Source organism: Myzus persicae, unplaced genomic scaffold (assembly GCF_001856785.1).
Source record: "Myzus persicae strain clone G006 unplaced genomic scaffold, MPER_G0061.0, whole genome shotgun sequence".
NCBI lineage: Eukaryota > Metazoa > Arthropoda > Insecta > Hemiptera > Aphididae > Myzus > Myzus persicae.
In genome coordinates this window covers 187,347-211,965 of record NW_019103757.1, presented here as the reverse complement: position 1 = coordinate 211,965, position 24,619 = coordinate 187,347, and the positions used below count along the sequence as shown (strand labels likewise).

The 24,619-nt window shown below is 31.8% G+C and overlaps 2 protein-coding genes across 3 annotated transcripts; one reads left to right on the top strand and one right to left on the bottom strand.

Annotated features, from left to right (window-relative positions):
• Positions 1 to 94: 94 nt before the first annotated feature.
• On the top strand, positions 95 to 22,700 carry LOC111035204 (mitogen-activated protein kinase kinase kinase 10). Of its 2 annotated transcripts, XM_022316727.1 has the most exons (15): positions 95 to 955; positions 9,973 to 10,153; positions 10,513 to 10,661; positions 10,734 to 10,909; positions 10,988 to 11,008; positions 11,071 to 11,332; positions 11,401 to 11,514; positions 13,170 to 13,370; positions 15,330 to 15,633; positions 16,511 to 16,620; positions 17,741 to 17,934; positions 18,195 to 18,258; positions 18,861 to 19,258; positions 20,534 to 20,621; positions 22,019 to 22,700. In XM_022316727.1, exons 1-15 carry the CDS (start codon positions 118 to 120, stop codon positions 22,264 to 22,266), a joined length of 3,348 nt encoding a protein of 1,115 aa, XP_022172419.1. In that variant the 5' UTR covers positions 95 to 117; the 3' UTR covers positions 22,267 to 22,700. The 2 variants fall into 2 exon arrangements, with proteins under 2 accessions (XP_022172419.1, XP_022172420.1); XM_022316728.1 differs by lacking the exon at positions 10,988 to 11,008.
• LOC111035205 (histone-lysine N-methyltransferase eggless-like) lies at positions 1,218 to 8,991 on the bottom strand. Its single transcript, XM_022316729.1, has 2 exons — positions 6,240 to 8,991; positions 1,218 to 5,209 (listed from the first exon to the last, which is right to left on the bottom strand). Exons 1-2 carry the CDS (start codon positions 7,172 to 7,174, stop codon positions 3,256 to 3,258), a joined length of 2,889 nt encoding a protein of 962 aa, XP_022172421.1. The 5' UTR covers positions 7,175 to 8,991; the 3' UTR covers positions 1,218 to 3,255.
• Positions 22,701 to 24,619: the final 1,919 nt, after the last annotated feature.

The following is a 24,619-nucleotide window of genomic DNA, read 5'->3' as shown; positions in this document are numbered from 1 at the left end:
CGCGACGACGACACGAATGACGAATCGCGCGATCGACGGCGCCCGAGAATGATGTCAGTGGCTGTCCAACAGGACCATCGCAGTGACGCTTTAGAAATCAGGTAGCAGCCGTAACGAATGCCTCCGGCGTCGTCGTCCATGGAACACCTAGGCCCAAGTTTCGGAAGTCCCAACTTGCGCAATCCCTACTCGCCATCCCGGACCACAAAGTTCCACGGCCCGAACGCCGCATACCCGAACACCACCACATCGTCCTCGTACTACAAGAACAAGTACGCCACCCAGCATCAGCACCAGGCGGCCGTCGCCGCCAACCTGCCACTGTGGACGGCGATATACAACTATGAGGCGCAGGGCGAGGACGAGCTGAGCCTCAAGCGGGGCGACATTGTTGAGGTACTGTCCACGGACGCCAAGATATCTGGCGATGAGGGTTGGTGGACGGGAAAGCTCGGCGACAAGGTGGGTATATTCCCAGCCAACTTTGTCACTGAGAACAACATTTTGGAGAATGTCACTACAGTGGTGGGCAACGCACACATTACTGAAATCGACTTCGGAGAGCTCGAGCTAGAAGAGGTCATTGGTGTTGGTGGTTTTGGCAAAGTATACCGTGGCTATTGGAACAATAAGGAGGTGGCCGTCAAAGCTGCACGCCAGGATCCTGATGAAGACATCAGCGAGACAGTGAAGAATGTCAAACAAGAGGCCAATCTGTTTTGGCTGCTGGACAACGAGAACATTGTGTCCATGTTGGGTGTTTGTTTGCAAATTCCAAATCTGTGTCTCATCATGGAGTACGCTCGAGGGGGTTCACTTAATCGTGTGCTGATGGGAAGGAAAATACGACCGGACGTACTTGTTGATTGGGCCATTCAAATTGCCAGGGGCATGAACTATTTGCACAATGGTGCGCCAATATCGTTGATTCACAGAGACTTAAAATCATCAAATGGTAAGTTAGCAATATTATTTATTAATGGGTGAATAAGATATTTGTCAAACGTACCTATTACTGTATAACGTATTAACATAGTAAAGTTGGTTTTGATATTGGTAGCTATCTAAATAATTTTCTTAAATGTTAATTAATTTATAGGTCAAATTCTCAAACCAATTCTTTGTTACATTATATAATAATTATTAGGTAGGTACCTAACAAATAATTCTACAGGTTCTATTATTATTTTGTGGAAAACAAAAAAAAACTTAAAAATTATAGTCAATATTTTAACAATTTATTCAAATATTATTTTTTATAATTACCTAGGTACTGTTAGGTACTTGACTTTTATTGACTAACTATAAAATTTTCACTAAATAATTTTGTAGATAAATTAATTATTTTGAAGTTATACTACTGCTAATCTGTGAAATGTATAATGTGTCTGATATTTATCAAGCAATGCCCTCGCAGTCCCATAACAACTTTAGTGTGCAGAATGTGAATTATACTCTGGCCTTTAGCTATGTTATGGGCTACTATGGTCATGATAAAATCCATTTATCTTATGCGCATAATATGTTTTGAATTTGGGCATTATTAAATTTACTTTAATTTAACAATGTGTCATGATCCCAACATAAAATATTAATAAGCTACAAACCATTACTGTTTAAAACCATACATTTATAGTGAATCCAAGGATACTATCTATGTTTCTTCAAAAGCTCCAAAGATTTTTTTGGGAAACACTTCAACGTTAGTTTCAGTATTGTAACCTAATACCTACCAATGTAACCTAGAGATATTGCAATGAATCATAATAATCATACTATAAAGATATTTTTCAGAATACTGTTGCTTTCCAACCTAAATCAGATAATTTTAAATCTTTATGATGTAATTTTTTTTAACATAATCTGTTTTAATAAAAACAACTAGTATTATTAAGAATGAGATAGCCAAATTGCAGTATCACTAGTCGACTCGGCTTAAAATTATCTACAAAAAAAAATATACAATATTTTCATTTATAAAAATTGACTTATATCCCTTTTCAGAAACTGTCCTTTAAATTTGGGTTTTTAGTCACTTAGGTTTTTTTATATTTAAGTCTCAAATGTTAGTATGTTTTCAGCATGGTTATCTACTCGTAGAGAACCGTGGCTTTCAGTTTTAAATGGTAAATTATTCTTGATTATTTAATTATTGTAAATACTTCTAATCTAACCTAAGAAAGTAAAACTGTAAGACATTTTTAAATTTAATTATATTATATTTTGAATACAATTTCAAGTATGATATAAACAATAAAAGTTGAAATTTTAAATTTTGTCACAGATATCTCACTTAATCATAGTCATTTCCAGATATGATAACAAAAAAAATAAAGCATTATCATTTATCAAACATTAATTGAATTGTAGAATATTAGCTCTCACCATCAAACATACGTTAGTCAATCTATAAAGGAAAAATATATTTTCAGTCAAAACTCTTGGCTGCCCCCCTGCTGTATAATGTATAATATACACATAGCAAAATATTAAAAAAAGTTTGGAAATTTAACAAGTATTAATTCACATTATAAACTCGACTGTGAATTTAAAATTTTAAAATGTATCAAATAAATTTAACCTAAGTACTGTAGTACTAATAGTAAAATAAATTACTTTAATCACAATGTCATAAAATATACTTAGTAGTATTATAGACTGACAAACCGTCTTGACTCAGAATCATTTTTTGTTTACCTACAATTATTATATATATATATTGTATATCTTTGAATTCAATTATAACACATAAATTACAGTGACTTATCTAGACATATAATGTACAGCAGAGTGTTATACACTTGCCCGCTTTTTACTAATGAAATCAAGTGTTATTTTCTCAAATCAAAAAACCCGATATAAATGGGAAATTTTTTAAAAACTGCATTTTGTTATCCCAAAGAGAGTTTTTAGGACATAGGAAAATTAGTTTAGGTTTGGACATTCCCTGTTCAAAATATAGAATATCTGGCTCACCTAACTTAAAACTTAAAAGCATTTTCATAAGTCTTGGAATAACATGTAAAAATGATAGTATGCAAGATGCGACTATAGTGATCTGTTGTACTAACAAAAATTTCAAAAGACAGAAATATTTCATACTTTTATATAATTAATATTCATGTCCATACCTACATCATTGAAGCATAACATATTATTTTGTTCTCTCTACTCGTATATTTAAAAAAAAAAAATTAATAATTACAAAAACATTGATTATAAATATAAAGAAATATTAATAACAAAAAAAAAAAATCATAATAGTCTGCCCCTACAATTTTTTGACCCACAGTAGCACTGAAGTCTTTTGTGTTCCACGCTTCCTACAACATAATTATAATCCCATACTAGTTCGGTTCCTGCTGGAATATTTGATAATGCAAAGTATGCCACCCATGGAAATCTAAGATCATGTGTATCGATGAAAACATTTTGTATAAATATGTTTGGGTCACAGGAATGATTAAAATAGCGACCTATGTTCCCACTGACATTAGAATCCAATGTGTAGAAGCCACAGTCTTCATATAGGTACCTTAGCAAAGATTTGTGTTTATTTACAACTCTTTGTTGGGTATTTAACTTAGACAGGTCATGTTTGCCATCAATTTTTGTATTTGTGTCTTGTAAATTCTTCCTTAACGACATTCTAGATTCAAACATACTCATTTTACGTTTGGTTTTCCAATCAGGATAAAACTCTTCATCGTCAGATGAATTATTATAATCGTCACTTTCGTTTTCAGACTGGACCACATCACTTTCATATCCATCTTTGAACTTTTCAGCTGTCCCGAGAAAATCCAAATCTGCTAGATATTCGCCCCAATTTATTGCATAATCATTTTCAGTATCTTTCTCTGTGCGTACCTCCCCAAGATATGTACAAACAAAACTGCCTTTGGGGATATCAGCAAGCGTTCTCACACCCCAGCCTTTTTTTTCAGTTAGAAACAATTGCAGTGAAGTCTTCAGTGGTTCTTGAACAACACGATTTAAACAAGTTTTCCCACATTTACAATTGGCATTGCATTCAAAAATACCCGTGAGTACACGGTTGTGTAACCGTTTGGAAATGTAGCCAATGTTAGGGTCTTTGAAACTATTGGGATAATTTTTTGGAGCTTCGTAGGTAAGTTGCCAACAGGAACATTTTTGTTTGTCTTCACAATTATCAGTACAATCACATCCACTTAAAAATTTTGAGTCTGTATTCAAATTAATGCCGGTGGTAGTTTTGCGTTCCATTATATACTTTATGTTTTTTGGTAATAAATTATTCAAACTGTTGACAACGCTTATTGATTTAAACTCCATCTCGTAAGATATGTCGTGTATGCGAATAAACTCATTTGGCACGCTAAACAAAGACAGTGGGTTCACCTCACAATCAAAATTAAATAAATCTATAGTCATTGGACTATTACCATACCCTGTCACTTTCAAGTAATTATACATTCTTTCTTCATTAACTATATTACACCCGCAAGGAGTGGTATATATTACTTTTTTTAATTTGGATTTTTCGTCTGTTTTTATAGACCTCTTAAATCCATAATGTAATGGAATGCTTAAAACATTCATATGTTTTGTTTGACTGTAGTCGTAGTGAACCCATAACATACACAAATGAGAACACTGATGGTGCTTGTAAGGAAGTGGTTTTGGACAGTTTGCTGGTATCTCAATTAATTTAACAACACCATTATTTTCTTGAGGTTTCTGTATTTTTTGAGTGTTATTGCTGTTAACAATATTAATACTTTTTTCATCATCAGTCTTTTCGTTTTCTAGTTCAATATACGGCCGGTTTAATAACTTATTAACATCAGTCAATACTGTACTACGTACACGTTTTTCTTCATTGCTACTACTTAATTGATCGTATATCGGGCCTAACCTATTCGAGCCACGATATATCCACTCTGTGTGTTCGTACTTGAGTTCAAGGAATTTTAACTGGACTAACGAAGCATCTACATTCTTCACTTTGGCTGAACACCATATGTTGTTTAGTTCTGTGCGTATTACTTGTTTTTTATTTAATTTTACCATAGACCGTTCTGGATAATTTTTTAAATACTCCTTGATAAATTCTTGTATATTTTCATGCACATCGTTACTCACATCTGGTGACTGACCACACACAAGGCGAATATTCTTATGGTATACATACTGTGTATATCCATCATCAAAGAATACCATGTACCTAAGGCAGATCAAAAAAGTGTTTTGTTATAGACAATGTGATAAATATCTATATAGGTTAATTATTTGAAAACATTTTTAAGCTGCTCTTTGTCTTCTATTAAACAGTATGACAATTGTTTTTTAAAAATGTGAGCAGAGTAATATTTTTTCTTTAAATTGACACAAGTATTTTTCAAAATATCTTCCATTTTCTTAATGTATAAGGTAATTTGTTGTTATTTGATATCAAATATAACAGCGTTCCCCAAACTCTTGTTTGGGCTGGCCCGGTAATTTATATTTTTCACCTTCGTGACTCACCAAAATATTTTACATTTATCATTATGTAATAAAACCCAAAATAAAACACATTTGAATCATCTCTATTGTCTATTTGACTTCTTCTTCTATTAACTTAACAGTTTAAATTATCAAACGAAAATGATGAATAACAAATTTAATATGAGAATTTCATTAAATTCTGCGACCCGGTATTAAATTTTGATGGCCCGGTAGTGGGTCGCGACCCACTGTTTGGGAAACGCTGAAATATAAGATTGCTGTTACTATATTATTTTATTTAAATAATAGGATCACCCATATCCCCATGATAATAAAAATAATTTGCTTTGACAATATAATTAACTAAATAAAAATAAAAATATACTAATACCGAATATCATAAGTTTCTTTTAAAACCGTTGGTGATTTGTTTAATAAATGTTTTCATATAGGTAATATTGTGTACCTATACATTTTTTTTTTTAAAAGAAGAAGCTTATTGTCACGTAGACCAATATGATCAAAACCGTTGTTTTTCTAAATGTTCCCATAAATAGGTTCAAATAAATCAATATCAAGAAAATACAAAGCACGGTGTATTTCACATTTTGAAGTTACCTATAGAAAAAATAATTTTATTTTTATAAGTAGTTACCTAATTACTTTTTTGTTCCAAAAACAAAAATTGAATGAGAAAATGACGGGTTAAGAATGTTCTGTTGACATAATGATTACCTAAATTATTTATTAAAATGTATTAAAGATACCTGAAATTGTTGAGGTATTTTGGTGGTTCTGCTATTACTCCTACGTAGAATTTATCTGTCAATTGAATGTTCATATCTTGGAATTTGGCGATCACTCTACTCCCTACCGGATACTGTGCGTTGCTTGCACTACTGTATGCTAAACTTTTGTAATTCAAAACTCTTTCTTCTCCATCGTCAAATACAATATTAAAATATGTATTACTAAGTGCCGATTTAATAGTTGCCTCAACCCATGGCTGCAGTTGTGAATGTTTCATCCCATACACTCTGTCACCCAGTTGTAATAAGTGTCTAAATAGTTTATTTTCTTTTAAGGGTAAATCATCTGGCAATTTAGGTAACCGTACAGTTGATACAAAGGCTACATCATTATCCACGAGTTCATTATTTTCTACAATACTTATCTCTTCGTCAAACTTCAATTCCTGTTGATTATCAAACTTGTATAAGTTTCTGTACAAATGAAAGAGACTCTCATCTACCTGCTGCATTAAATTGTTTAATTTTTCATTTTCAGTAACCAGTTTGGCTTTTTTAGAAAGCAAATAGCTTTCGCATAATTCTTTTTGTTTAGTGATTAATGGTTTAACAGTATCATTCAAGATTGTGTTTATTGATGTAACTATTTGCAGGTTTGTGTTTTCTGTTGATGGCATGGTAGCATTGTTGACGGCATTATCATCGTCAGAGTCTGATAACTCAATAATTGAGATATGTCTTTTTGGATGTTTTTCATTTAATACACATTCTTGGTTTTTAAACTGCCGAATGAAGCTGTCAATGTCAACCATACAGTTCCGTATACAGGGCCCACACACCTGGCGATTTGGCTTGTACTGAACCTTATAGTAATTGCACACGGATCGTTGGGCAGCGTACAGCTTCCTTTTCGGTTTTGATTTGCAATTATTATTGATGCACTCATTGGTCATTTCTCTATTATAGTGATAACTAAATGTCTAAACCACTTTTGTCAAAGAACTATTTAAAAAAAATCAAAATATTACGTCGGCACTCTGCACAATGTATGTGGTCGTTGACCGTTGTCTAATAACAAAAAATCACTAAATATTCGAACGGTGTTCGTCGGATTTGACTTGCAATCATTTAAAAAAAATTCTAAAGAATTAGTATGGACACTGTTAATCGCCGTTGACCGTTGTCATAATATTATTAAAATGTATATAATCAGAAATTGAGAATTCCAGAGTTGTTTCCTTATCAGTTATCATGACCAAACAAAGAATATTGTCTTATCTATAGACAAGTTGTTATATATATAAATTGTCTATGGTCATATTATATTATTATCATTGTGTACACCTAGGGTTGCCACCTTTGAAAGAAAGCAGCCCCGGAGACAGGCCGATAAGCAAAAAAAAAGATCATCCTCAATAGTTGTTGTACACCACTCACTTTCGTATGTTACGAATAACAGGCAGTCTCAACTGCGGTTACCCCCACCACTATATGGCAAGAAATTGAGTTTCCATACAAATATCATTGAAGGGTTACACATTTTAACTTAACTCTGGGATAAATGGTCGTATCGCACTAATTTTGGTACCAACATTTTTGTTTTCGTGTGGACTACAAATTTGCACTTAACAAAAATGAAAACTAAAATTCTCTGAGCAACATTTTTAATAATAAAAAGTACTCCAAAATATTTATAAATGTTTATGTATAACTAACAATACTATTTAATATTTATTCGATTACAGTTTATCATAAGTTATGACAGAAAAGTAACATAATGTATACCTCTCTCCCTACCATAGTTGTGACTTTTGACACGAAATTATATTGCATAGTTTATTTTTATAATTAATTGACAATTGTCCATTAATATTGGTAGCCTGTGGGCCATTTAAAAACGTGTTTGACAACATTGACAATTGACATGCTGATGCTAGATTCTGGACGACGTGTACAGTAAAGTTGTCTAAGGCACTACTATCTATGACCAATCGTAGAGGAGACAGTGCTACCAAAACACAAAAGTTAGCCAATAAACAATGGCCATAAAGCTCGCATGCAACATCGAGATAAAGAATATTATCTTCAACAAAAAAAGCCCGTTAGAAATAAGAATAAATATATATTTCAATACTTTAAAAAGCACTAATTTAAACCACAGAAAAGTCAATAAACCGAGACTACAAATGAACAAATATTAGTTTTTTGCCGTACGGTGGTGGGGATGATTATTACGGCGGCTCTAGAGTTTTACCCTAATATGGTGCGCGCTCCAGTGTATTCTTTATCTCGAATCTCGATGGCATGCCCATAGATATTAAAGATATCCTTAATATCTATGCGTATATCCGTCACTGACGCCAATCATGTTGCATAATATCATAAAAAAAAAGTTACCATGATTGATGATAATTACTTCTAGATCATTTGTGGCATTGACAATATAGAATTATAGACATGAATACATGTCGATACTCGATCAGGTAGTATTTTGTTCACCGGTGATCTTTGAAAGTCAACCCTCGATAAACTTAAAAACGAGTCTGAGCACTAATTTGTGGTGGTTCTTCGTTTGTTTACCCGAGGCAGGGAAACGTTTACTGCTGCGATTCAACGTGGATTCAAAACCTACCCGAATCGTCCAAAGATTAAACAATTTTGAAATTTAGACAAGCAATTTTCTATTGAAGTTAAAATCGTCCAAAATCATGGCGTTTAAAAAAATATTTTGTTGGTAACATTTTATACAATTTTCAGTTTTTAAAGTTTAGGCATAAACATTTATTAGAAGATACCTCACTAGTAATATTTATATAGAAACCTAACAGTTTGTAAATTAAATTATTCAACATTTTTTTTAAACAGATATCCCAATTTCAATTTTAGAGGAAATTGTATAGGTGTTTAAATAAAAAATAAATATTTTAGTATTTTGTAATTTAATAAATATTATTTGTTGGTGCCTAACAATTCACCTTTACTATTAAGTATGCTCAATGGCACTAAAAAAGTATTTAGATTAATTTTAAGCTGCTTACACAGTTGTACCACAAATCTACTACATCGTATTTTGGAACATCATTGACTTTTTTCATATATGTGATTTGTTTTTGGTAAAAATTAGTTCAACATTTCTACCATATTATTAAAACCTACCTATTAAAATTAACTAGTAATAGTAATATGATAAATATACTTTGGTAAAATATAATCTATGCTCAGGTTAGATTTCCAAGGTCCCAGTGAGGGTACCACACCACATAAATTACACAATTGTCACCAGGGCTCAAAATTGTATGAACAAATTAATAAAGCACCAAGTCCTATTTACCAAAATTAACATTTCCTTGAGTATAAAATAGTTAATTCTTCAACAAAAATAATCAAATGGGTATTTCTAGCTCACTATAAAAAATATTGTTGCATTTTAACTATTTTTTTGTTTTTCCATATTAAGCTTTAATATTTCTTCATTCAGTTGGTTTTTTTAGCAAGAAAAACACAAAACATAGTTTTGAAATTGTTTTAAGATCTAAGAAGGGGACTAAACTAGCTAAAACATGAGTTTGAATAGTTACTAAACTAGGTACTCGATTCTCCTACATCCCCCCATTTTTACTAAAAATTAGATGTAAAAAATAATATAATATAGCAATGTTTTTAAATGATCATTCAATTTATAAAAGTATTCTAACTAATATTGTGTAAAATGCTTTTACTTTTCATGAAATTTTACAATTTACATTTTCAGTGCTTTTGAATGAAACAATTGAAAACAACGATCTACAATTCAAGACATTAAAAATCACAGACTTTGGTCTTGCCAGGGAAGTTTACAAGACAACTAGAATGTCCGCTGCTGGAACCTATGCTTGGATGGCACCAGAGGTTATAAAAAAATCAATATTTTCAAAAGCTAGCGACGTTTGGAGGTTTGGAGAAATTAATATTTAAATATATATATATATTAATGACATAAGAATAATCATCAGAATTTAATTAACATGTATACTTTTTTATAGTATGTATATTATGTCATTGTACACATTTTTTTATTGATAAAGGAATTTAAAAAGTAAAAAGACATTTTTCTTTATTTTTAATTGATAATTTTATTATAACTTATATTTATCTGTAAAGTTAAACGGTTAATAAACAAAAATGTATTAAATATTTTAAATACATAGAATCCATATTTCTTGAATTTGGTATCTGTATCTCCATTTTTGAATACATTTTTATTATTATAAAAAGTTGAAATTTAACTTATGATTTATTTTTTTTATTATAGCTATGGTGTTTTGCTTTGGGAGCTACTTACTGGAGAAATGCCATACAAAGGTATTGATGTACTTGCTGTTGCTTACGGAGTGGCAGTGAACAAACTTACTTTACCAATTCCTTCAACTTGTCCTCAACCATTCAGAGAACTTATGGAGGGTATTCACAAAGATTTATTAATATTAACTATTAATTTGGTGTACCATAATTTTTAATTAATTTTACCATTAGCTTGTTGGCATTCTGATTCTCACATGAGGCCTAGTTTTGAAGATATACTAACATCATTGGATGATATTGTACACTCTGCTTTCACTCAAACACCACACGAATCTTTTCATACTTTGCAAGATGTTTGGAAAGTAGAAATTGAACAAGTACTTGACGGACTACGAATGAAAGAAAAAGTAAGATAATAACTAGATAAAACAATTGTATTTTATAAAATATGATATATTATAATTTCTTTTCAATGCTTACTCAAGGCTTTTAAATCTAAAGAAGAAGTAAGTTGATGTAGGTTGAATGTTAATTTAATTTATTTAACATTATATTATTTTGTGCTTAGGAATTAAGGTGTCGTGAAGAAGAATTAAGCCGAGCTCAGGTACAACAACAGATTGCTGAAAAACACTTAAAACAGAGAGAACGTGACTTAGAAGCACGTGAAATGGAATTGCTCAAATGGGAACTAAATATTATAATGCAACAGCAACAAGCATCGCCAGCAATACCAACTCCCAACAAACGTCGTGGACATTTCAAAAAATCCAACATTTTGAAAATGTTAAAAAAAGAACCAAACCAGTTGCCTATTAGTTCTCCATCTGGTAATATATTTTATTGCATTGAACATTAAAAATGTTGATGTTAAATCAAATTTGTTTATTTCTTTAAGATTTTCGACACACAATAACTGTACAGCACACCAGCGACAGGAAAAATCGTGACGCATCTGGTCCAAACAGCCCACCTGGTTCCCCAAATATTCCTAGACTGAGAGCTATTGCACGTGAGTATAAAAAAGTCTGTTCGTGTTTCTATGATTAAGTAGTAGTAGGAGTATTGCTTGTATATCAAGATGTTAGACTTATGTGCCTATATGTATATAAAGTTTGTTTTGATATTTATTCTAGTACATTTTTTAAGTACCTGATAGATTTTAAATATATCTCAGAAGATTTACTATGTATTTATAGTTGCCTAACTTGGTACGTAGTAGGTAAAATATTTTCTTTGACTATATTAATATATTGTTGATTTTTTTAAAATTTGTATAGATTTTTCTAAAAGCAAATCAACATAAAATATTTTTATGGGCCTATTATTCTTTATTTTTAGCTATTAGATGTTGTTTCATCAATAAAATATTACAAACTGATAATTTTAAAAATAATAAATAACTTTTGTAAATTGTTTATACATTTCCTCTTATAGGTACAAGGTACTAGTTTGGTATTAAGTATTAAAATAGAAAAACACTGTTAAAATATTTAATGTAGACTATTTTAAACATAGTTTACTTACAAAATGAGTTGTTTTTTAATGCTTTTACTATACTTTTTATTGTTTGTATAGTTACTGTAAGCTTACAAATATTGAGCTGAGTTGATTTTGAGCTTTTGAGGAAAGTCTGAGAGGTTTTGTTTTTAAGCAACGAAGGAAATAAAAAGTTAAATTAAAAAAAAATGTATTTTTGTATTATTGTGATACAATAACCGATGCATTATATGTGTTTAATGTAACAAATTGTATAATATATCAGAATACTTGTGTTTAAATATTACGCTATTGCAGGGAAGCTGAAATTGTGCAAATGAAGGTGTCACGCGATTATTCGCATTTATTATAAATGTTCAAAACTCGGTTTTATCACAGATATTATGAGATCAATTTGTGCATGTCTAACTACTGATGATTACTCTGAATAGATTCTTTGATTTTGAAGACAAATATACGTGTAGTAAATTACCAAAAAGACATTTTTCTCAATTCTTTAACGAGGTATGTTCATGACTACTTATGGATGTTCATCAATGTTTTTGGTTGTTTTGTGAGTACCCAGTGTTGGTCATTAAATTTGAATTGATTTTATGTGGTGAAATTTAATTTAAATGTATTTTGTATTTTTTTGTAGTATTAGGACAAATTTTCTTAGTTTTTTTTTTTTTTTGTTGTACACAATTTTCTAGAATCTAAAGTAGAATTGGATTAAAATTTGTTTTGAATGGTAATATAATTTATTTTATATTTGATTGTGGAAGAAGTCACAAATTTATTATGTTCTGCGTACAAATTTGTGTTTGCTATTTTGTTCTAAACATTTTAAGGATTTGCTTTTTATGTCTGTGTTTCCTTGAAAACATTTTCCAATATAGAGGAATTTTGTTAGATGCTATATGTTTTACATACTTAAGCAACAAATTATAAAATTATACATGCTAATTTCATAATTGAAAAATTAATTCCAATTTTATTTTTTCGTTTTAAAAAGTTAGAAAGATTTATTACATTTTCTCTGAAAATATTTGTGTGTATGGTGAAAAATGTTATATTTTGAGTTATTTTGTGGTATTATAAGTTTAAAAATAATTAAAATCTGTCTACTTTGATTTATGTCAATGGCCGGTCCACCATGCTCGTATTCCTCTATATACATGATTTCAGTGCCAGCAGACGGAGTCAAGGGCAAAACGTGGGGTCCAAGCACATTTCATCAACGCGAGCGAGTACAGATAATCTGTGGGAGTCCATCATATCCATCATCACCAGCCACAACATCGTTCAAAGGATGGTCACGATCAGCGCCCAACCTAGAGAAACATCAGTTGTCGGTTCGCTCAAACTTCGCGGCTTTGCAAGAAATAGGTACCCGTGACAAGGATGATGATGATGATGATGCCGAGACCATAAGTCTATAATTTTCATTTTTGCATCCCCTACATACTATAATAACCCTTTAACCCCTTTACACAAATCATTTCTCGGTGGTGGAATACAGTAAAAACAAAATAATATGATATATATTATATTCACATATTATATAATATATATATATATATATTTATAAACGATCAAAAACTCAACGGTTCTGGTTCTAAGGTCTTTTTTTTATATAAAAATTGTTATTAATTTGTTACAAATTTATTATTATTATTAATTTTATTTAAAAATGAAGCTTATAATATTATTGTGCTTTAAGCACTGCTTGACTGTTGAATTGTTTATTTTTATTATTTTAACTTCATATCTCTTGAAGATATAAAGAGCACACATTCCAGTTTGCACATCACAAAAATGTATTCTGTATATTTTTAGACTTAAGCCAATGGCTGTTATTATTATTATTATTTATTATTATTATAATTATTTTTATTATTATTATTATTTTAATTTGTACCTATTGCCCGAGATATTAGGCACATACACACATACACACCTTACCCCACCAAAAAAATTTTTCTCCGATTTACTTAGAGCTGTTTATTTTTAACCTTTATCGTAGTGATTTTTTTTTAATTAGTTTTAAGAAGTTTATTTTTTGACAAATTTTCAAAATTTATCATTAATATTTTTATAAATAATTATTTAGATTACTATTTGTGTATAATATTTATACTGGGAATATGCAAAATTAATTAATAAAAAAATGTTCAGTGAAACAAGTCTTAGCAAGTAATTATTTCAAACTTTTGTCAAAATGAATTAGGTTATTATGATAATATTGTTATGTTTATACACCTATTATAATACAGGGTAAGTATAAACAACACTGTTATAGTTATCAACTTAAACTATTGTTTAGTCTTGTTCTTTCGTACGGACTAGTATAATATTATTATATAATTAATGTATTCTAATTAGATTGATATGCGCAATAGTTTAGAGCATTGTTTTTAGATTGTGCATGTTTCATTTTGTTGATAATTAGTTGCTACAGTTTATTTGGTAAGCATGTGTGAACAGAATACCTACTTAATATTCAATAATCTTAATTTATTTTAACAAATGTCTAACATAATACAAATATTTATACAATTGTTTCTCCCTGAGCATGCCGAACATCAAATAGTATTATAAGGATAGCATACAATTTTAGATTCCCCGTTTTGTTGAAAATATTATGTACAAATCTCATGTATCTTATACTTATATTTTTTACTCAGTGCTTTTCCCAGAAAATTTTGGAGGATTCACTCAATTTTTTTCTAGTTTTTGTAGAACTAGAATACTTACTACCTGTTACTCTATGATAAAATTGTGTTCTTAAAAAAATTCGAACCTTAGCATATAGTTCTGATCTACGTATCTTTGATTTCAAATTTTACTTTCGATTGTTAGACTTACCGTTCTTACCTATGTACCCATTCACTATCATTAACCACGAGATATTATGATATCATTGAATAATCTAGATCCTATTAATCGTATCTCTAATTTCTAAGAAGTCACAGGTGATCAACAAAATATTATTTTACGAAATGACACTTTTGCAAATTTACAAAAAAAAAAAAACTATTGTATAGTTCAGATAGGATATAATTAAAATAAAAATTATTCCGCGTGCGGTGACCTTGACTAACGGCTTTGTGTACTAATTTCTGTAACCAATATCACTAATACCCCAACAAAAGTAATAACAATAACAAACACAACGAACAATGCTACTAACGAAAATACTATTTAACTATCGGTGACGCATCGTACGACACCCGATGATCTCCACAAACCATAAGACTTAGTCATAACGATATTATTATTGTTTTTATACTTAATTATTTTATTGTCAAATTATAAATTTTTCTTTTTGTCGTTTTCCTCTTGTAGACTACGGTGGCCCACCAATGTCTGCGGCTTACTACTGGCCGGACGACGAGGACGACGTCGACGATCGGCCACAGACTCAGAGAACGCTGTCATCGGATCGTCTCCGTACGAGCACCTCGGGCGACGGAGGTGGATCGGCGGCGACGGCATCGAAACCTTCGTCATCGTCGTCTTCGACGGCTGCTGCTTCATCGACCAATCACAAGACAACGCCGCTGTTGGAGAGTGTCCTGCGTGCGGCAGCGTCCATGTTGGCAGGTTTTGGGTTGGGCGGCGCGGACGTCAGGACGTGCATCTCTTCCGGGTAAGATGACGAACGAATTTTTTACAATAAACATATCATTATTATTTATTGGTGGTAAAATTTCGCGTCGACGATAACACCGAACGGATACGTGCAGAGCAGATAGGTACATCAATTCGGGATATTATAATATTAAAAAAATATATTTAATACATAAATATTTTCTGTGTCTTAAAAACAATTAAAATGAAACGTAATCGAATTGGTGGTCTTGTGTAGCTACTTATAATAAGGAAGATCTTCAAACGACAGATTAGCGATAACATGTGTGTTAGTTTTTGAAGCCGGGCATGGGGTGGGAAAATCGTGTTGCTTTGCAGGAGCGGCAAAAATCTATAAATATGGTCCTGATGATTTCAAGTTTTTTAAATCGTTTACGTTCCACTATATGGAATCGTCGTGTATGGTTTTTCTTTCAAATCGCTTATCAACCAGTAAATAAAAAAAATATAAAATCTGGTTCGTTTACTCGCTGGTTTTTACGGTTTTGAGCACTTGCAGTTGCACTTCTACTTTTGTGGTTGTATCGAATTTCCGATCTCAGAATGTGTGAATGTGGCACTTGGGTCCGGAAATCGTCTTCCGAAATTGCAAGTGAAAATCGATTCGCTGCGATCCCTCTTCGGGCGCAGTGAGTAAAACCACCGAATTACCATAAAAGTTGGAACCTTCGTTGCAGCCGCTCAAGCTTTTGCTAGGGGTGCAAATCTGCCGAGGAAAAATGTCATCTCGGCTTGGGAGGACTTTGAAAATGTTTCACCAGATTAGTATTTGGTTACTTGAGGTCACGATCAGCTATTAACCGTTTACGGATCTATAAAAGAGGTGTTGATGATTGATTGACACCTATAAATTGTAAATTTGTTTTACATTCCAGTCGTAATGCAACGCTTACGCCCGGTATGCAGCACACTTCCACCGACACCTCCAACACCACAACCTCCACATCAGATTTAAAATTCTGCCTACACAATTCTCCCAGCCGCCGTGAGTATGATTTATGATAAATACGATGTAAACTCGATTGCAGCGTTTTTCTCAAAGTTCAAGCTTTCGCTGTATCCACTGTTAGGTTACGCCATCGGTGTCTTGTCGCGTGGCAATAATGACAATCGGTTGGTTAATGCCTATATACCTAATGTCAAGTTAGTGAATGAAAAAACCTTATATAAATCAAATCAACACTTTTATTTTACTTATAGAGAATAATTCATACGTATATGAATATTATGAATATATGATACGATAATATTTAAAAAACTGCAGTGTGATTATTTATTTTTCACTCAGTTAATTTAATTTATTTTTTATAACACGCTTAAATATAATTTAGTTAACTCTTAAAATTATTTATTATTTTTTTAAAATATACTATTATTTATTCCGGGCTTAAACGATGTCTTAACTATTTTAATTCAACCGGTAAAATGTTTGCCTATTATTTTCTGGCTAAAAAAATTTTCAATTTATTACATATAATTCTCTGTCTTTCAATACAATTTAAAAAATGTAATAACTTACTAGTTGGCTTTTAATTCTCAATTATTTAATTTATTGTTTTTTTTCAACACTATCAACACATATTTATATCTTATTTCTGCCTTAATTATTCAAACTCTTACTTTCTCAATATTTTTTTTTATATTAACACAGGCATTAAGGTCTTATTTATGCCTATAAAATGTATTATTTCACCTTTATATCATCAATAATTATTACTTCTACATTTTTTTACTCAAACAAAAAACAAATGTACATATTATCCTATTATATTATTATTTACGGGGACAATATATGTATAGTGCTTCACGAAAATGTTTACGGTATACATACAATTCCCGAAGGAGATGACGGATCAGAACTTACAAAATATTATACACAAAAAAACTTACAGGTTACAAAACGACGGCTTGAGTTCTCTTTATTGATTCAATATCGTCGTTCTACACTGATAGTCTGCAGCTGTATAGTGGTTTGCGGCTTTGCTCTTTATGTACAGTTTTTTCTTTGAGTTGTTGTTAAATGATTAGGGCATTACTGCATTAGGTTCACAACAGTGGTCGGTTGAAATGAATCTCGATTCATGGCTCTGACATCTTGTTTCCAGCGCACAAACACAATACGTACCACGGCCAGTCGTCGAAGCACTTTCGCATGCCGTTGCCGCTGAGTTCAGACGCCAAACCTTTGCGGTTCACCGACAGCCCGCAACACCGGCTGAGCCGTTCCCGGCGGAAATCTAGACCACCACCTCGGAGGAAGTCGAGTAGCGTAGCTGGGTGCGCCGATGAGAAAAGCCACGTGAGTGTATACTTTATATGTCCCTCGATCCGGGGTTGACTATATAGCAGCATAGACGTTTTTGATTTTCATCGGGGCGTTAAAGTCTCCGAGAAGATGAAGAGGGAGCAACAAGTGGATTTTTAGATTATTTGTGTCGTATTCTGTTTGTTAATTTTATGTAAACCGATATAAGACTGAAAAATTTTTCTATCGCTGCAGGGTTAAATTGTTTTTTGTTTTCGTAATTATATCTAACCTGATTTTTGTATTTTCCTTAGCATTCATTTTATGGCACGACTTCTAGCGATTATTACCAGCAAACAGACTTCGCGTCTCATACCGGTAAGTACTTTAACAATATACATTTTATTATAAGCTCAACTATTCTAAAAGCGTTTTTCTTTGGTTTTCGAACATTTGCATATTACATATTAATACTAACATCAAATTTATACAAATCATAACATTTCAACAACAACAATTTTTTTTTATTTAAGAGAAAAGGCTTCATCAACTTAGGTTATTTGCCTGAGATATTTTCTTGTCTATTTAAAATATTATAACATTTTTATATGTGTGAAAAATAGACCAAAAATAGTGATATAACACTTATATTAATAATGTATGTATTATTGTGTTTGTTTGATAGGTAACCTAAAATGTTAAGTTAGATTTTTAAGGGTACCTCTTGTACCTATTTAGTTACCTATCCATCTAGTTATCTATCTAACCTACTTGAGCGTTAATACTCCGTTCGAGCGTCCTCCTCGACGACGGACTGTTTTCATCTACGATTATAATATAATATGTTTTATTTATTTATTAAACACCATAATATAATATATTATATTTATTATTATACCATATTATGTGTATATAATATTATTTAATATAATATTTATAATATTCAATTTTATTATTGTATATTATAATGTATTGTACAGGATACCGTCAGTTGTCCAGCGACCGTGGTGGATACCGTCAGCTGTCCAATGACCGGTGCGGAGTTACCAGTGCGGAGTACGAGTATGAAAACGGTGGTTTGTACGCGTACGACAATCCGACTGCCAACCACAACGACTCGGTCGGTGGCGTCGACGATCCGCCGTCATTTAGTCGAAGTCGATATCGGTGTGGGGGCGGAAATCCGACGTTCATCATGGAGCCCGCCGAAACTTGCTCGGTGGTTTTACATCACACGCAGCGGGCGCCGTCGACTTCACCATCGCTCCCGTACCTACACCAAAGGCGGGCCGGCGACTATTCCAATTATTTCACGAGCGACGAACGACTACCGCAACCGCACTCGCCCGAGACCCTAAACCGACCTACCACGTTGGAGGTGCGTACCTATACCTAAATACCAGTATCTTACGATTTATACCGTCATACTGGCCATCTAACATTTCGTGTAATTCTACCTACATTCGCAGTGCCGCAGGAACTATTTTCAGGTTGGGGGAGGGGAGGGTGATAAAAAATATACATCCATACTTCATATAGTGCCATATAGTTTTGCATCACACTTCACGTTATTTATAATAATGTGAAAAAATATTAAAATTACTTCTATAAGACAATGTAAGACAGTTGAAACTAGGAAATTACTTGAGAGGATTGAAGCACACTTATATTTTTCATAAGTTTTTGACCAATGAACGGTGGTAAATTACACATACTTCGAAATGTCCGATTTTAATTTTTAATATATCACATACCTATACATTTCTTTGACAGAGTTGCTATGCTTTTTAGGAAGACGATTTTCAATTTAAGAGATCCTTAAAATTAATACATTTTTTTGAAAAATCCTATGAAATAATTAAATTGCATTTCTATTTATTTTGAGCACATCTGATTTTAAATTTAAAAAAGGATTCCTAAAGAGCATAGTCTAGACGCTTATAAATTCCTTTTTTTCTGAAATTACAATTGGATTTCAGGAAGAATGTTTAATATACTACCGTTCTTATAATTATGCCTTACACATAGACATAGCCCAATTGTTCATGCCATATAAATTGCCTAAATATTACTCCTTAAAACATGATATGCTGGGGTCGCTTCAAAACGAAGACCTGCTACCTTTCATAATATAAACGCCGACTATCGTTACTTATTTATAGTATCTAAGTGAATACTTAAACAAAATATATTTAGTCCCTAAATTAAGATTTGCCAACCGGTCCTGTAATGAGTAGTTGCGGCGCTGTCCACTATTCTGTTATAAGTTATTACGTTTTGCGTTGTTTATTGTAGATGATGTGTTTTGATATAGCCACCACATGACATATTATATAAGGGTAACCTCAGGTGGAAACCGATTTGGTCAGATAACATCCCACGATTAAGTTGGTTTTCGTCAGTTATTGTTTTCAACGATCGACCTCAGGCAAAAAATTGTTTGATATTGTTAATCTTGGCAAATGATAGGTGGTTGTTGGAACGATAAATAAGTAACTTTCCCGTAGATGGCTCCAAATTTGGCGCTCCAAAGTCTCGCCCTTGCTTTCGCCTGAGGTTACTCTTATATTATGAGTCGGAGCAGTATAGGTACAATGTACATAAATATAGTATTATCCGTGCATAATCATATGTTTGGTAATTTTTTTTACAGCCTGGCACGCCGTCGAGACTGCGGTCCAGCCTAAAGAAATCTGTGTATGGCAGTCGGCAAACGGCCGTTAGTTCGTCAAGTCCGGGAGGTAAGTGTATTAACAACAAATTTAAAATTGTACATATTTGCGTATTAAAAAACAAAGTTAACTTTTCCCTATCATCCTAGCTCTGCTATTTTTCACGGTCTGTTGTAACAACACACTAGTGCCAGAATCACGATCATCGTGGTATAATTAGTTTATTACATAATATACCATTGTCATAAAGGGGTGTCCTATTTTTTTCGCCGTTAGATTCCGATTCGGTTGCGCCTCCCATACTTGGGTCCCAGTTGGAAGTCGATAGACAGAATCTGTTGGCTTGGAGTTTTCGCACTACTTACTGTCGTCGTGATAATATGTCATAGTCAGTAAAATAGATCAAGAAATTAAAAGTACAAACAAAAATATAATAGAAAACAAACCAAAAAAAATAGATTCACCCTAGAAGTAAAAGTCCTTGTGAGTGTCATACAATTGTGTTATGACATAATATTTTATGAGTACAATATTTAAGTATGCTTTACCAAATCACAAATTATACCATAATTATTTGTCACCACATTTATTTGAAGTTATAATCTCCATTTTTATGATTAACTTTAATAAAATATTAAATATTAATTGATAAGATAATATTAAATATCAAATGGCACATATTTTTAGAATTTCGGATATCTAAAAATTATTTTATCTAGTGTACACTATACCCCGTCCAGCGAAAGAACGCTTCGTAGCATGACGAAAATCGGCTGTTCTGCTTGATACCCAACCTTAGCGTTACCACCGAGACTGGTTCCACTATGGTTCTCTCGTTGGATTGACTATATAGTGTTTAAAATACTTTCTAAAATACCCTATACTTGTTTAAGTGAATGTTTCACATGTCAGTATATAAAATTAGGAAAAAGTACACGGTTACTTTTTGAGTAGAAATATCCCTCGCCTGTGACAAAATTGTTAGGCTAGTGCTATTTTAATTCTGTAAAAATCCTAATATTTATTTAGAGGATTTTTTTGAAACTTCAACACGTATGATTGAACAAAAATGTTGTAAAAACTGAAATGTTATTATATTATAATATTGTAAAAATTTCAAACTTTGAAAAAAGTGCTGCAACGGTTCTTTAGTGGAGATAATGAGAAATGTTATTATTTTAACAGCATTAAAATTGAACAATCCAAAGTCTCACAATTTTGTCATAGCGGATAGTTTAAAAACGATTTTTTTCTTGGACTGACTTGAACCATCTTCATTACTCCGCATAATCATCAGTAAAATCTTTTTCCATTAATATTAACATTTTATAAAAAATTGTATTGGTTGGGGTGGTTTGAACCTCGAAACTACCTCTCCTTCCTTACCGGTGATCTTGACCACCGATAAGGGTGCGATGAAATATATATTTTACCAAAAATAACGGTTCGCTTGCATGTGCCCGCAGTGTCGCCGACCAATCCGACGCCACCAGACAGCCTGACCAGCGATGACAGCAGCTACATGTCGGCCAGGGACAGCTCAGCGGCGTCTATGTCCACGGCTCGAGTTCGGTTTTCGCCCGTCACGCTGCTGGACCTGCCCACCCACGGGCAACACCAGGATTCGACTGTTCCCCTGCAGGCAGCCGCGACCACGTCGTCGTCGGCTCCCAATTCCAGACGATCGTCCTCGGTTTCGGAGTACTTCGCGTGACTCCAACAGAAAAAATAATAGTCATAAACGTTGTGTTTTAACGTTCAAAATAATCGATTAATTTATTATGTTACGACGTGATCCAGTCAGCTGCAGTATTTTATCCAATAAACGTTTTTTTTTCTTTTTTATACCTACGTATCTAAGTTTATATACTTTTTTTAAATTTATAATTTTTTTTTTTCATTTTGTATAAGCTATAATATAATATTTTGTTTTATTCAATATTGCATATTAAGTTTTCATACGACGCGTTCGTTTCGACTACCGGACATTCCCGTCTTGTATAGGTACCTACATTTATATTATATATATGTATATATATATATATATATATATATCATCGTCAACTCGTTTTCCATTATTATATAATAGGAGATACGTATGATAACGACTTTATTTATGATATTAAAATATATATTGTGATTTTTTAACGAGTTCAATCTTATTTTTATACATATTGAATTAAGATTTCTATCAGATTTTCGGTCCGATGTAACGGCCATCGTGATGGTATATTTTTTGTAATCGACTCTTCAAACCTAGTTGATTTTTGTTAAAGATTTGTTTGTACATTTGTTGGCATCATGACCGATATTTTTATTTTATTTTTTTTTATATATATTTTTATGTTTATTATAAATATTATTATTTATGTGTTTTTGCATAATATAAACACTGAAACAAATTTAATTGCGATTTGTTTTAGTCATCATAATATTTTATAGATAATCGTGAAATTTGTTAATTACAATTTTTATTTTTTATAATTGACGATATCAGTGTTAAAATGTTAAGCGAACCGCAGTTAATTTTTTTCTATTATTATTTTTATTATTATTTTATTAGATAATTAACATTGATAATATAATCAATATTGTCAGTGCCTATAAAAATAAATCTATATTATGTATATATTGCTTTTGAAAAATTTGTTTCTGAACTCTGAACTAGATAATCGATCCTTAAATATCATGTTTGATTTAGTTTGTCTAGATAAATAACGCAGGAGGCTTCTAGATTTAAAACAAATTAAAATCTTCCCCTAGAACTTTTGAACAGAGGAAACAATTATAATCATGAACTTAAATTAGTATATTATGTTTTCGCACATCAAAAATGTTAATTACAATTAATAACTCTTATATTTCGATTAAAAGACAGTTTATTCTTGGCACATTTTGGGCCCGATGTTAATTTTATATAGTAAGTGAGGGCCTGGTCAGTTATTGTAACATAATCAAAAATGATTATTATTGTGTCGTTTAAAATGTAATTATAATTATTATGCAGGAAAAAAATGTATAAATCGTATATTACAGTTGAGGCCCTTGCCAAACCCAATACATTTTTCATCAAAACGACCTAAGTGGCTGACGACAATGATGGTAGGTACTTCTAGAGGTTCGATTTCCAAATTAAAGATTTTTGATTTGGTAAGGAAGTTTACTTTGCTTCTACGGTTCAAACATATTATATTCAATGTATTTAAAATACATTTAATTTAAAATATTTATCCTCGTCAAGAATTTGCTACAATTGAGAAAGTTTTAAGATCGATGCAAAGTAATCTTGTAAATGCATTTAAAAATCTTTACATTTTTTTAAAATTTAATCTTTGAATGTACTAAAATTTTTGTCAGGCGTACCTGTAATAGCTGGCCTAATATAAGCTATTTCGTGTCCATAAATTGGTTTTGAATATACTGATAATATAATGACTTAAATTGCATATTGTCCATGTAGGTGCGTAATATTTACGATGTGGGAGATTGGTGGGAAGTTACACACTGGGTAATGTGACTAATGATAATTTACATTGACGGTGTGTGAGCAGCTATCGCAAGAAACGAAAGAATTGCCTAACCACAATTCCTCAAAAATGATACATTTGCCTAAAAAATGTATAAAGAAAAGTATAAGGTTAGGTTAAGTTAGAATCCGAATGTAACGTTTATAACTTAAATTATTTACTATTTATAACTCTGTAGGGCTCATATTATTTATATTACACTCGGAATAATTACCCTGATGTCAGGATGTTGATATAAAATAACTAAATACATTTTTTTTTAAACTTTTATTTTTAAAACATACAATCTATAAATAAATTTTACAATAAGCATGTATGATGATTTATATTAAAAAAATAAACAAAAACATAATGTCAGCTAAGAATTAATAAATTATTTTATTAATTAATTAATTACCAATGGTTAATAGACAATTAACAATATTTAATGCTAAACCACAAGAGTAATCTCACTCAATGTAGTCGCTTCGCTTCGTAAAACTATAATATGAATTAATTTATTATATTAATAACATTACAACAATAATAGATACACGGTTA